Here is a 14,561-nt window from a genome sequence, read left to right on the forward strand (position 1 = left end):
CATATCCTTATACCGCTGATTGACAGGATAAAGCGGTGCGTTCATGCTACTCCGAATTTTCTACACATTGTATGGACGCGCTCGGGCTTCGTGTGCGACGTTCACGAGCATCGTTAACGGCGGCTTCCTGTCACGAAAGCAGTGATTCGCCTCCGCCTTCCCCAGCATCCATTAAAGCATCCGCGGTCGCGCACGCATCGCCGCATCCAGTGGGGGCGACTACTCGTCAGCGGGGATGATGACTACGACGGTGATGATGATGGAGGTTTGGTGTGGAGAACCCACGCAGGAGGACATCTTTTCCCCCCCGCCGCTGATGTCGTGTTGTTTTCGGATGACAGCGGGAGGAGACAAATAAACACCATCGCTTGCTCTTTAGCCAGCTAACGACGCTAAGCTATCCCTTTAGCTGTTTTTTTACTTTTCGCCCCCCCCCCCCCCCTCTCCAATGTGGAGACATGCTAGCGGCGAAGAGGACATTTAAACACGGTAGCTGTCGATTAGCATCACGGCTAGGCTAGTTAGCTCGCCCCCCCTTTCTTTCCGTGAGGATGCTAACCGAGGGCAGCGACTGACTGTCTGACTGGCCGAATGAAGGTGCGCCTCAACACACTCATGAAGGTCATGACAGCGAGAGAATGATCATGCTGGAAAAACAGGTAGGATGCGAAAAATGGTACATTTTGTCCCTGAAAGTACCCCTGGAGCCAGGGCTCATTTGCATGTAGCATATCACCTGTGACCGCTGACTGCTTTGAAAAAAAATTACATTCTGTCACCTAATCATATTTTTTTCCCCATGTATTTTCATGCAGAGACCCTGCTTAGTAGTTGTGAAAGTAGATCTGAAATGTGTTGGTCTGCGATCGTTTCCGACAACAAATGGTTCTATCAGTCAAACCCCCTTTCATACAGAGATGCTACAAAATAATCACACCTAAAAGTAGATCTGCCTTTGCCTTGTACACAGAGCCCAGCAGTTGTTTACATGGTGGTATCAGTCATGGACACCTTTCTCCTAGAGATCCTGTGAAAAGCCGTAATCTGCTGTTCTTAGTTTTTCTGCACAGAACCCAGCAATGGCGCTGTCAGTCTAAACCTTTTTCACACAGAAATGCCCAAACATTCGCCACACCTAGAAGTAGATGCAATATTTGTCTGCCTTTGGCTTTTACACCAAACCCGATGATTGTTTGCAATGATACATGATGGTTTTAGTTGTGGATGCCTTTCTCAAAGAGATCCCGAAAAGTAGTCGTAAAAGTAGATCTGAAATTTGTTTGGTTTTTTACACAAAGCCCAGTGATGTTTTCATCACTGCAAGGCAATGGCTGGTATTGCGCTGCATTCAAGGAAGGTTGGAAGTCGGATTTATCTCACTCGGTTTTTCACAGTTCTGACCTCAAAGCGTTGGAGGCAAATGTAAACAACAAAATGGCTGATTCCTGCACATTGTTTTTCTCGGTCATTGCAACACACTTTAACCTCCAACAAACCTTCTTTATAATTGCCCTAATTTATATGAATACATCTATACCATATCCACAAACAATTTAATTCATTACACCAAATAACTTCATTTAAGTGGATAGCGGCAGACAGTACAAATCACGTTGTCTTATAAGAAGTTATTTTGAATAACTAAATTGATGTCAGCTAAGTTTTGCCATTCATGGACTGCGTCCTCGGGAGTTCGCCATTGTCGTGTGACGTCACATTCTAGTCCGTCTAAGAACTCGGGGGTCCTTTTATTTTTTCGACTTTGCAACTTGGACCTCCCAGTTCAGAAGTGCATTTTTCCAAGTTGGAAGTCAGAAAAGTCAGACTTCCCACTTTCCTCGAATGCAGCAGAAATCTCACCGTAGGCCGATCCAGCTTTCCACTGTTAAACATTTCACACAGACAAAGTCCTGTCACCCGGAGTCCGGAAATATGCTAGTCGACATCCAATTTGAGTGGTGCCGTGCCAAGTCACTGGTTAGACTTCAATTGCACTAACTTGTAAGTTGTATTAATATTTTTACTGCCAGTGAGTCCGCAGGCAGTGGTTACCGCTGCTGCTGGTTGCGATGACAACAGCATTCATGTGTGGATCGTCCTCCGCGACGCGGCTAGCATCATTAGCACATGAATGGTAGCTCAATGGTCTCTTTGTTCCCACGTGCTGGCGTCAAACATGGCCGCCCACCACCAGCGTCCAGGACCAAGAGAAGCAAAAGGCGGGCGAGGTGGTGACCCGTCGCCCCCATCAGACCAGCTGGCAACGTGCTTGTGGAAAAAAAACATACACAGTGAGACGCGCAAGTTTTTTGGAGGATATTTGAAAGCTTAAATTGAAACCCTAAGCTTGGCTTGAAACCCTACTTTGAAACCGAGGTGTCCTGCTGCAAATAGCGAGGCAGCAGAAGGTTTAACGCAGTTCATAAATCAGCTTGATTGTTTGGCCACACAAAGAGCAGCTTTCACACTCACTTCCTGCATTGCTGCAAAACGAGACAAATGCCAAATAACAACAACATGGTCACCTGAGCCCAAAAAAGATATAAAAATCTTCCTCACTTTACGCTTCACAAAACGCCGATAATTTGGATTCCATCAAAACGGACATTACCGTGTGTCAATTACCTGCGCGTGACTTTGTGTAAACAGGAAGCAGACCACCTCGCCGCCGCCCCCCCTTTGATTGAATGGCGGTGAGGCGCCGTGGCAACAGAGGACAGCATTCCAGCAGGTGGCTAGGAGAGAGACAGAGGGAGAGAGAGAGAGCGAGAGAAGCCATGAATGAGATGGAGGGAGGAAAAAGGGATTGAGGTAGCAACAAAGGGAGGTGGAGAGAAAAAAGGGAGACAGAGGGTGAGCAAAAGAGGAAGAGAGAAAGAGAAAAGAGTAGCAGAGCTGCAGCAGAATCAGAACCGCCACAATCAGTCAGTGTGGATGTGAATACCGGCCGCGCCACTGCACAGAGGCAACGTGTGGCCGAGGAGCGGACCCGGCACTAGTGGGGTGGCACTAGTGGACCGGGTCTGGTAGAGCGAGACCAGCAGAGCGGTACTAGGGTGCGGTTGACGCAGCAACAATATGGAGGAGCGCTTCTACGTGCCGCGAGTGTTGGCGCAGCAGCCCGCCGCCATGATGGGCGTGTTACACCTGCCCACATACCTCGTGGACCAGCTGGTGAGGGCGCCACCGCCGTTATGTTTATATGCGCGCCCGGCAAAGTCTCGATAGCCACCTCGTTCATGAGGGTGTCAAGTAAGTAAGCACGTTTGCTTCCTCGCACTTTTACGTCTCAATCCTGGTTCGGTAGGCTTTCAAGCTGTTAGGCTTTCAAGTTAAGGTTTCCAATAAGGGTTTCGGTCAGATCTAGGCTTTCAAAACTTTGGTTGGAATGTCAAATTAAGGTTTCAAGATAGGATTAGGATTTCAAATCAAGGGTTTCATCTTCAAGTTTAGGTTTCAAAGGAGGGTCTGAACTAGATCATCTTAAAAGTTTCAGGCAGGATTAATTGGGGGTTGGGTTAGGGCTTTGAATATTTTCAGACAGGTTTAGCTTTCAAAGTAAGGAAGGCCTCAATACCTGGGCGAAGCCTTCAAGTCAGGCTGAAGGTTTACGCAATGTGTGCGTGATTTGTCTGTAGCTGGTCGCGCCTTTGCCCGCTTTCATGTGCCGCATGTCGGAGAAGACGCAAGAACCTTCCCACGCCCCGTTAGGGCCCGGCTTTCGTTTCTCGTCATCCGTGTCGACCTGGCGGTTAGCTTCCGGGCCAACAGGCTTCATCCTGGCAGGAGTTCTTTCAAGTCTCTGCAAGTTAATTTTTTCCCAGTGTTGTTCCTACGCTTGTTGACACAGCTGCAAAAGCAAACATGCGGCAAGAGCGAGCGTGCCCGCCTGGGCTTTTGCCCCACTTTTTAAGGAGGCGCCGCAGCAACAGCGCTGGGCAGGTGGCGGCCGACCTCCTTCGGGGTTCGGAGATGGGGAGCTGGAGCCGCTGGACTTGCGGACTGCTGGTCCGATCGGTGGGAAACTTTGACGGGAACGCAACACAGGTCGGGCTCGCTTTGGTAAAACGCGGAGAGATGTCCATGTTAGATCACAATTAAAAAACAGAAAAAAAGAGGGGGGGGGTCCCCCAGTTTTAACACTCTTGGCTGTCAAACAAGTGTAAAAAGAAGTCACTTGTCACATAGCACAACAGCAAGAGCAACAAAGTGTTCTTGGATTTGAACTACTGATCTGTTGTTTGTTTTTCACAACCTGGTTTAGCATACACATGTTGCGTTTCAACGTGATTCCTTTCTACCTCTTTTTATCATTCATTTTAGTGCACAAGTGAGAGTATTGCTCTATTCTATTGACTATATCTACCGTTAATAATGTAATGAAAATATAGTTGTAGTTTTTGAAGTATGAGAATAAAGTCAGATTTATTCTCAAGAAACAAAAGTCACATTTTTCTTAAAGGGGAATCCAACTCAAAAGTTGTCTTGCTAATCCAGATTTGCCCAAAATGTACAAAGAACACATTGGCCACTTGAGATTTGCAAACAATATAGTATAAAAATATATATAATATGTTTCTGGGCACTGTCGGCCATAGTGGTTGAACCGACGAATCGCCATGTCAACTCAAGCACCGTGCAAATCCAATGATGATTATTATTAACCATCAATTTTTGTATTCATCGTCACCTTTTTGATTAATTAGAACTGTTTTATGTTTTTGTTGCTATACTACCTGAAATTACCTATATATTTGTATTTTTAGTTTTGTATTTTGTATTATGTAATTTGTATAACTGTTTGATTATTTTGAGTCAGTTCAGGTTTAAATTTATAGCAAAATATATCGCAAAAAAAAACATATATACTAAACCAGCAATGGCTCTATTCCATCGTTTTCAACTAATATTACATTTTGTGTTCTTTCAAAATATATCTTTCATTTATTTTGCCATTAGGGAATAAAACTGGTGCAAACATGTGGCACAATTGCAAGTCTTAGTGCAGTGAAACTGCGAATGGCTCATTTAAATCAGTTAATGTAATTAAATAACTTACAAAAAGACCTAATGTCTGTTTAACGCGCAATTACATTATTAGCGTTAACGTTCAAAATCTCCGATGGCCGTGAAGACATCGTGCTTCTGTGGGCGTGGTTAGAAAAATTCCCGTCTGAGTCACGATTCCCGTAAACGCATCATCTTCATCGTCATCATCTTTATCCTTGTTGCCGAACGACGATAAACGTCCGCTGGTCAGTCGCTTCCAAGCGAGCGAACCAAACCGCCCAAGATGTCGCTTTATCCGCGATGACGGCAGCCCTCTCTCCCGGCACTCGCTGGGCTCCTATTGTTCGCTTCGGAGGCGGTATTGAGCTGGTCGAGATGTTCGAGTCGTCGTGGCGGGCGCGAGACGTGTGGGACGGGGTGAAGCTGGAGGTGTCCAACGGTTGCGGCTCGGTGGTGCTCCATAGTTTTACGCAGCTGCACCCGGACCTTCCTCTACCGGAGGTGAGGCCCCGGGCTGGGGAGATGGTGCTGGACTCTTTTAAGAACCGCTTCTAAAAGTGTCAGAGTAGATACTGTTAAGCAAAACTGCTGTAAACGGTGTGAAATTGTATTATTTTAGTATTAAAGATGTATGATCATATTATAATGGCTTTACGGTTAATTTAGTCTTTTATCCGCAGGTGTCTTGAAGGGCAATAAAAAGTACAAAACTTGTGACACTCATTTCACAAATACACTGTTTAAAAATAAGCATTTTTTTTTTTTTTTTTTTATTATGTAAGAATGTTATCCAATCACTAACACGGATGTTTGTTTGAATTCATTAGATAGGTGATAATGGGCTGCAATTTTGAAGTCCCTTTTCCTTTTTCTGTCTGTGCCTTTCGTGAACTCTTTTCAAACTTCCGGTATTTTTGTGTGTTTGCCACTTCAGAGCTCGACGCAGGAGATTGGCGAAGAAGTGGAGGACGACGCCATCTTCACCATCACGCTGCGTAAGGTGCAACTGCACCACTCGTCCAGCAAAGGGCAGCGTTGGCTGGGGGTGGAGACGGACTCCGCCCTCAGCCTCTACGAGACGTGCAAGGTGCGAACCATCAAGGCGGGCACCCTGGAGAGGCTGGTGGAGTACATGGTCACGGCCTTCAAGGGCAAGGACTCCACCTACGTCACCATCTTCCTCTGCACTTACCGATCCTTTGCCACTGCCAAGCAGGTGCTCGACCTGCTGCTCAACAGGTATTGACCTTAAGCTCGCTTCTATCCCTTATCAAACCAGACCTTAAAGATATTAGAGAGGATAACCCCCATACCAGTTTGTGTCTTAAAATATGTTTCCGGTTTTCTTTGTAGGTACGCCAGGCTCCAGAATGTTCCAGCGGCGACGGCGCATCGCGTCTGCCAGGACGATTGCACCGAGCTCAGAAAGTGAGATGCCACTCATCTTTTGTTGTTGTTTTAGAAATATGAGGGCACTGTAGCTAATGTCACGTCTGGCTAATAGTCAAAATTTGCCACATGTTCAAAACCCGCCGCAGAGGACGCAGAAACATTGTTCAGTAGCTCACATGAAAGAGACGCTAGCATTTAGCTTTGGGTTCGTCTTGTCACGGACAAATACAGTTGCGAAAAGCTAAGTGCATAAAAGAGATTCTAATGTTAGCGATTTAGTATAACATTGTTGGCATTTAGCGTAGCGCCAATCTTTCTTTTGAATTTCATTCAGTCATTGTAAACCCTCACAGAGGCCCCTGAAACGTCAGAGTTTTAGATTGAATGTGAAAAAGATGCTAGTATTTAGCCTTTTGGGCTCTCGTAGATTCTCGAAATGAATTTCAAACTGTCTAATGTATGGAACGTTTGCATTTTAAAACGTTAGCTTAAGTAGCCTGTTTAGTATTCAAATTGTCTTTGGACTCATCTTTCTTGTACACATTAATTTTGAGGCTGTAGAAACATTTGTTGTCAGGAAGAGTTAACATAGCATGCATGATGCTAACATGTTAGCACGTGGCGCTGTGTTTTGAAGCACGGTATCGTCCATCTTGGGTGCCTGGCTGGACCAGTACTCTGAGGACTTCTGGACTCCGCCAGGCTACGACTGCTTGCACCAGCTTTTGTCGTACCTCCACCTTCACTTCCCCGGTTCTGACCTTGAGCGTCGTGCCCGCAACCTGCTGGCACATTTCCACAGACGGCAGCAGCGCGAGCCCGAAACCGAGGGTAAGAGAGCGCCAACGCCAGATTGGGCTCTGGCGAATCTGGGCTGGGGTCGACGTAAACGTGTCACATGAGTTTGTGTTGTTTTGTCAGTAAGTTGAAGTCCGAGGTCGACCTCTTGAAAGCAAGTTTGAAACGTTGCCCTTGTCTTGAAATGCCTGCCCTTGCTTCAAACATGCTTTCTTCATCCTGCAATATCAGGCGAACACTTGGGCTGCCCGTTCGCCACGCAGGAGGAGAGCGGCTTCGAAGACGAGCTGCCCACTTTCAGCTTCCTCTCCTTCGACCCCATCATGGTGGCCGAGCAATTCACGCTCATGGACGCGGTGAGCACATTTGGCAATATTACGTCTTTGGGATGGGGGGTGATCAGAGATTTTACTGCAATGGGCCCAAATCTAAGGTACGGAGGAGTCATTGCTTGAATATTTTGGTTCTAAAAAAAAAAAAAAAATCACTCAAGGTTTCTGTTATGCGCAGGACCTGTTCAAGAAGGTGGTGCCGTACCACTGCCTGGGGTGCATCTGGTCCCAGCGTGACAAGAAGGGCAAAGAGCACCTGGCGCCCACCATCCGCGCCACGGTGGCCCAGTTCAACTCGGTCACCAACTGCGTAATCAGCACCTGCCTCAGTAACGCCGCGCTCAAGCACAACCAGAGGGCTCGACTCCTGGAGAGATGGATCGACGTGGCCCGGGTAGGGACGCCGTCCAGGCCTGCAGAGACACTGGCAAACGCACTGCAGACCACCCAAAAAAAAAAAAGTGTTTTATGTAGGAATTGTGTTTTTATTTATTCATTTTTGCTGCCTTTTTTTTTTTTTGTGTGCGTCAAACAAGGTCTTAACACTTTGCGCCTTGTCTGCAGGAGTGTCGTATCCTGAAGAACTTCTCGTCCTTGCGAGCCATCCTTTCCGCCCTGCAGTGCAACGCCGTCCACCGCCTGAAGAGGACCTGGGAGGAAGTCTCTCGGTCCGTCCTCGGCCCCCCAACCCCTTATGGTTTGGTTTGTGTACTCGCTTTTCAATCGCTTTTGTAACCACAGGGAGAGCTTCCGCACCTTTCGCGAGCTTTCCGAGATCTTCTCCGACGACAACAACTATTCGCTCAGCCGGGAGCTGCTGGTGAAGGTGAGACGCCCGCTCGAGCATGGACATGTGTGTGCTTGTGCGTGAGGGGGAACCCCTGTGACGTGAACGTGACGTGATGGCGGACCCGTCTGACGGGCGCAGATAAGGGCCCGAGTGTCGGGAGACACCCTGGGGTGGGGCTGGGCTCTATCGGCCACCAGCAGCCTTTTTGCTGATGTGCCTGTTGCGGGACAATGTGCTAACGTGCTGGCAGATCACGGAAGATGCACTAGTACCATTTTTGGCGGATACGCTACGAGGGCTAACATCGGAGTACTCGCCAAGTACCGATACTTCATAATAGGTCCTGACCCATGAAACAGACGCTTAGCTCTTTTTCTGTCCAGACCTGTGGTTTTTTATTTTTTTATTACACATTTATACATAACAAAACATAAGTTAAGATAATGACATTCACAGATCCTCCCCTCCAAAAATCGCCGGGAATCTATCCATTTTCCTCTGACACTCGAAATCCAGAAGTTATTTTTGAAACTGCTTTGTCCTAGTTAAACCATGCCACAGGCCCGTTCTCACTTTTGTACACAACTGTGGCAAAAATGATTCTGATGTCATGGGTTCCATTCCACTGAATGTTTTTCTTAGTCTTGCCACACATTTCGCACAAATAAGGCACTGCAGTTAGGTGCTATCTGAATCAAAACACTAGGGGGCAGCTTGTAAAAGAGACCAGACAAACTAAATGACAAAGAAGAACATAGTCAACTAAAAATCGATGGTACGTTTTTTAATGTGTTGTGGCCCCATCAGGAAGGAACGTCTAAGTTTGCGACTTTGGAGATGAATCCCAAACGAGCTCAGCGGAGACACCAGCAGCAGAGAGACCTGGTTGGTAAAGCACAGCACCATCTCATGGCACCATTATAAACATGCGCTTCCAGTCTGAGTTTTGAACCGGGATTGTTCAGGGAGTGATGCAGGGCACAATTCCTTACCTGGGCACCTTCCTGACAGACCTGGTCATGATGGACACGGCCATGAAGGACTACACCGAGGTCAGTGTGCCCTCGCTGAGGCATGACATCTGTAAATCGAGTGTTTTACTTTGAAGATGATTATGCCTTGAGATGCATTTTCCGTTGCAGAACACACACTTCAGACAGTCTATAAAGCTGTCCTTTACAAAATGTTGTTTGATCAAATGTCATGTGCAAATGACATCTGTAAAGCTGGCATTCATTTTAGTCATCCTTTGTGAATGTTTTTTGCCTTTGTGTCTTCCAGGGTGGTCTGATCAACTTTGAAAAGAGACGAAAGGTGCGTCAGCTTAGCTTAGTTTATCTTAGCTTAGCATGACACGTGTGAATGTGTTTTTGTCTTAGCGCGGTTGTTGTGTAGTCCTGGTGTGTTTTTTGTTGTTGTCATTTTTGATGCATTCAAAATGGCCGCCCTCCTCCGATTGCTAAACACAGATTTTTCTGTCTAATTTGTGTTTGTGATTTGTGCATAACTTTTATGATGAGTTGAGCTGTTTATTTCTCTTTTGTTTTCAGGAGTTTGAAGTGATCGCGCAGATCAAATTACTGCAGCTGGCGTCCAACAACTACAGCTTCACTCAAGACGCGCACTTCCGCGAGTGGTTCGCCTCCACCGAGAAGCTCAGCGAGGCCGAGAGGTAACCGGTGGCCGTTGGTAACGTCGCGTCGGAGCAGCCCGTCGGCGCCTCGTTGATTTCCTCCCTCCTTGTCCCGCAGCTACCAGCTGTCGTGCGACATCGAGCCGCTCTCCGAGTCGGCGGGCAACACGTTGCGAGCCAAGAAGAACGGAGGCATCATGAAACGATGGAGCGAGTGAGTTTGCGCCGTTAGGTTAGCATCCGATTGAGGCTGAGAAAGACGGCTTGTCCGTCCGCTTCGATAGCAAGGCCATGAGAAGTGCTTAGGTTTTAATTTTGTGCTGGAAGCCAAGTAAAGGCTTACAAATACGGTTTTAAGCTGAGGTTGATCTTTTAAATAAGAGACTCTAGCCGTGATTAGAAGGTTTTCAAAGTTTGGGTTCCATATCACCGTTTCATTTGGGTTGCGTCTCTTACGCGTGCAGTCGTCAGTTGGCCGAGGGCTCGTCCGGTTGCTCGGCGGCCGGAAGCGGTGGCGGCGCCGTGGGCTCCCACTCCAAGTCCTTTGAGCACGCCCACTTCCGACCATACCAAGGCGGCGACGGCGGCGACGCCCTCAGCGTCACCTCCGTCAGCTCCAGCGGCTCCGACCTAGAGGACGTCAATGCCAGCTTCCTCTCGGACTCGCCCGAGGGACACGAGAGGAAGGTGAGTGCCGGGAAGCCTTCCAGCACTGTAGCGGTTTTGTTTTTCTATTCTTCCTCCCAATTGGACTCATTGTAAGAAGAAATAATTGTTCTTGGCTTTAGACGTCAACGCCTTCGGTGAAACTTTCCGTTTCCGCTCTGGGGAGAGAAGCTTCGGCTGCAGACACAACCTCCACGGTACCGCTCACTTGCACTTTGGTACATTTTACCTTCGCGACGTCCTCGAAAGATAATGTGACGTGCGCGTGGCAGTTCTGGGAGTGCACGTCGCTGTCGTCTCTGGACACGTCGGGCATGGGCTCCAGCTCGGGCTCGGCGTCGGGCTCCAGCACGGCGTCGTCGTCGTCGGTGTCGTCGGCGGCGGCGCTCTCGCTCTCTCTGTCGGCGGCGCGCTCGCACAAGCGCTCGGTGTCGGCCGTGTCCAACTACTCCACGCTGTCGCTGCCCCTCTACAACCAGCAGGTGGACGACTGCTGCATCATCCGCGTCAGCCTCGACGTGGAGAACGGGAACATGTACAAGAGCATCCTGGTAAATGGAGCGCCTTCATGACATTGTCGGAATGGTTGATGATCTTGGTAGCGGAGGATTTTTGACAAGCGGTGTTTGTCCTTTGGCACAGGTGACCAGCCAGGACAAGACGCCCGCCGTCATCCGCAAGGCGATGATCAAACACAATCTGGAGAGGGAAAAAACCGAAGACTACGAGCTGGTGCAGAAGATCTCAGAAGACAAAGGTACCTTAACAAGTTTACGACTAGCAACACAACTTCTCCCCCCGGTGGCAGTTTTTGGAGGCGATCACGTCTGTCCTGTGTCCAGAGCTCCGCATTCCCGACAACGCCAACGTCTTCTACGCCATGAACTCCAGCGCCAACTACGACTTTGTGCTGAAGAAGCGCGGGCCGGCGCGACCCGTGCGCGCCAAGACAGTGGCCAGCTCCACGCTGCCGCGCATGAAGCAGAAAGGACTGAAGATCGCCAAAGGCATTTTCTGAGAGCGCGAGAGAGCGCCACCAGGAGCACCTTAGCACTTAGTTTGACCTCGGGAAGCTCTGGACCTCATTTTGCGGGCCAAGCCAGGAAAGCCGTCGCACTTTGGATGCTTTTTTTTTCTTTTTTTCTTAAACAGCATCCTGGCCTTGTGTTGACGCATGGTCAAACAAACATTGTCCCATGGATAGGATGTCGTTGCACTTTTGAAATTGTTTTTTTTTTACAACATTCTAGTCCTTGATGATGACACATGGGCAAAAGGATGTTGTCCCGTGGGTAGGATCCAGATGTCTGGGATGCCCACTGGTGACACATGGGCAAACGATCTGTTTTTTTTTTCACAGCAACCTGCCGATGCTCTGGATTGACAAATGGATCTTGTCCCGTGGGAGGGATCTATATGTTCCTCACGGTCATTGCGCTGATACGTGGGCAAAACAGATGACGTCTGGTGTGCCGGATGCCCCACCCCCACCCCACTGCCAGTGTTCTGGATGCCCACCAGACAGACATTGGGCACAATGGAAACGTTGACAAATGGTCAAACAGACCACGAGTTAAACGCCGCTTGACAACTTGTATGTATGTCAGCTGTGCCGTGACGTTTTTGCTTTGTACAATTTTTGTTGTTGTTTCTCGGAAGATGGTGCTGTTGATTATCTTTCATTCAAGCGGTTCCATGATTTCACCCGCTGCCGTGGTTGGAAATAGAATGACATTTTTGGGAATTTTTCACCTCAGCCCTCAATTCTTGTTGAGGCAATCCTCCTGTCGTTTATTTATTTTTTATTTTTTTTCTCAAATCTTTTTTACTAATAACTTTGCACTTGTGACAAAAGGCTCAGTGCTTGGCATAAATAACGTCAAGTCAGGTGTTTCTTAATCGGTATGAAAATATTTTTCATAATTTTTGCTGATGATCACAATCAAAAGGCCTTTTAGAAAAGAAAAAAATATGAAAAGCAAGCAAGGACCTTTTTCCATGAATGTTCTCTGCGCCTCCCATTGACCACTTATAGTTTCATGGTGTTCCACTTAAAATTTAAACTTTAATCTTGTTTGACTGAAGTTTTTCTTAAACCAAAATACTGTATATGGTTGTAAAATATTACCCCCCTCGCCCCCAAATTCTGACTTGACTCATAAACAAATGACTTTAAGATTGACTTTTTTGCACCTAAAAGTTTTCATCCCTTTTTATTTAAAAAGGATTACTTCGTTGTTAAAAAATTAATTTATTGTAAAAAATGTTTACTTTGCTCATATAATATTGTAACAATTTTCTTTCAGCAAAAATGAAAAATTCTTTCTGGTACGATTGCTACTTTCCCACCCCCCAATGAACCTTCATTTAGTCTTGTGAAATTACAACTTGATTCAAAAACTTGATTTTTTCTTAGTCCCAATTTTGTTTTCAAAACTTCATTCATGACAAAAATGGAAAATAAATTGGGAATAATTCCATTATATTCTGGAAAAAAAAGTAGGACACAGAGAAAGACAAAGAGGAAAAAATGACTACGATAAAACTTAACCACTAGAACCTTTTCACTGGAAAGAATTTTCCTTTTTACCTGTTGGCTTGTTATTTCTGCTGAGCACTGTACGACGTAAACGTTTACCTTTGGAAATGATGAAAGGAAAGTCTTGAGATAAGGCGCAACAGCGCTGAAGGAAATGACGTAGTTGAGTTCTTCCGACTCCACACAAAGGAACTTTGGAAATTGACGCTGGCTGCCAAGCAAGACGGGAAATGTTGGGAAAGCAGCCAGGCAGAGAAAATGGCATGAGCACCCAAGAATATTTTCTCATCTCTGTCTCAAAACAAAACATTTGCCTGTTGCCACTGCCGACATATTTTGGATTTTTATTATTTGCTTTTATTTGCGGCAAGTCTAAATGGTGATGGAGGGAGTCACTGCGGGCTTCATGTCGAGCACTGTGAACAACAACAATAAGTGTCAAACAAGTCATTTGCCTTTAAAGTCAGGAGCAAACCTTTGGATTTCTTCTTTTTTTTATTTTATTTTTTTCATCTTGCTTATGAACAAAGTTGTGAATTTACACGTTACGCATCAAGAAGCTTAGCGCCCTTTGACACGCTGCGGAAATAACTTTTGTCGCTTGTGTGACAATTTACATTTTACATTCTTGGTGTGTCACAATCACTTGTTACATGTTGACGTGTCAAAACATGTAACATGACGCTTGACATTTACATGTTACACTGACATGACGTGACCTTTGACATGACAATACGTTGCGTTTACGTGACATTCAATTTGACACGACGCTTGGCACTTCCCATGAAACTTTACATGTCATGGTTACATCAGTTGATTAAACACTTGATGTCGAGTCACATCAAATGTCATGTTATGCCATCTCATGACTTGGTAACATTTGGCATGTTGCGGCAGTGATCCTTGACATGTTCTACCACAACATATAACGTGTCGCATTACTTGAAATGCCCACGCCGCTGACGTTACACGATGTGTTAACATCTGCTCATGACGTGCCACTTGTGTGTGTGCGTGCGAGCGAGTGTGGAAAAGGCAAATTGTGTATTCCTTTGTGCAGCTGATGCTTCTGTGGTTTGTGTGTTGGCGCTTTGACATAACTTTTTTTGTGATGCTCGAGTGTGTGTGCGCGTGTGTTGTTGCATTCTGCTGTGCTCGGATGCCATATTTTTTGTTATTATAACTAAAAGACTGACAAACTTTTTTAAGTCTCTTCCTTTACTACTTTCATCATTCCAGCAGGACTAAAAACAATGTAGAGTACAAAAAGTGTCCCGCTCTATTTATTGATTTGAATATACAGGTTTTTTTTTTCATTGTAAATTCTCTTCTCTCTTGGTCATAGGTTAATATATTAGTGTATATAAATGAATAAACATACCGTTTATAAAAGAATACGGT

At 46.4% G+C, this 14,561-nt stretch overlaps 1 protein-coding gene and 1 long non-coding RNA gene across 6 annotated transcripts; one reads left to right on the plus strand and one right to left on the minus strand.

Moving 5' to 3' along the window:
• Positions 1 to 109: 109 nt before the first annotated feature.
• On the plus strand, positions 110 to 14,555 carry LOC119127168 (ral guanine nucleotide dissociation stimulator-like). Of its 5 annotated transcripts, none has more exons than XM_037258972.1 (18): positions 110 to 659; positions 5,945 to 6,249; positions 6,364 to 6,438; positions 7,040 to 7,233; positions 7,432 to 7,556; positions 7,711 to 7,926; positions 8,097 to 8,200; positions 8,274 to 8,358; positions 9,130 to 9,207; positions 9,288 to 9,374; positions 9,604 to 9,636; positions 9,873 to 9,994; positions 10,074 to 10,169; positions 10,420 to 10,642; positions 10,744 to 10,818; positions 10,894 to 11,172; positions 11,264 to 11,378; positions 11,464 to 14,555. In XM_037258972.1, the coding sequence occupies exons 1-18, from the start codon at positions 639 to 641 to the stop codon at positions 11,637 to 11,639; spliced, it is 2,409 nt and encodes an 802-aa protein (XP_037114867.1). In that variant the 5' UTR covers positions 110 to 638; the 3' UTR covers positions 11,640 to 14,555. The 5 variants fall into 5 exon arrangements, with proteins under 5 accessions (XP_037114867.1, XP_037114866.1, XP_037114865.1 ...); XM_037258971.1 differs by lacking the exon at positions 110 to 659 and adding an exon at positions 2,979 to 3,174; XM_037258970.1 differs by lacking the exon at positions 110 to 659 and adding an exon at positions 3,844 to 4,047 and having other exon boundaries at positions 11,464 to 14,363.
• On the minus strand, positions 1,752 to 3,667 carry LOC119127329. The gene is made up of 2 exons (XR_005098802.1): positions 3,578 to 3,667; positions 1,752 to 2,268 (listed from the first exon to the last, which is right to left on the minus strand). It is a non-coding gene; the product is annotated as an uncharacterized LOC119127329 (long non-coding RNA).
• Positions 14,556 to 14,561: the final 6 nt, after the last annotated feature.

Source organism: Syngnathus acus, chromosome 9, assembly GCF_901709675.1.
Source record: "Syngnathus acus chromosome 9, fSynAcu1.2, whole genome shotgun sequence".
NCBI classification, from domain to species: Eukaryota; Metazoa; Chordata; class Actinopteri; order Syngnathiformes; family Syngnathidae; genus Syngnathus; species Syngnathus acus.

What these genes read in the sequence shown, in the direction of transcription:
- LOC119127168 (XM_037258968.1), top strand. Translation starts at nt 5,311, where the DNA reads ATGACGGCAGCCCTCTCTCCCGGCACTCGCTGGGCTCCTATTGTTCGC. An exon ending in CCATGAAGGACTACACCGAG is followed by an intron (nt 9,375 to 9,603) that starts GTCAGTGTGCCC and finishes TGTGTCTTCCAG; the next exon opens with GGTGGTCTGATCAACTTTGA. An exon ending in AAGCTCAGCGAGGCCGAGAG is followed by an intron (nt 9,995 to 10,073) that starts GTAACCGGTGGC and finishes CTTGTCCCGCAG; the next exon opens with CTACCAGCTGTCGTGCGACA.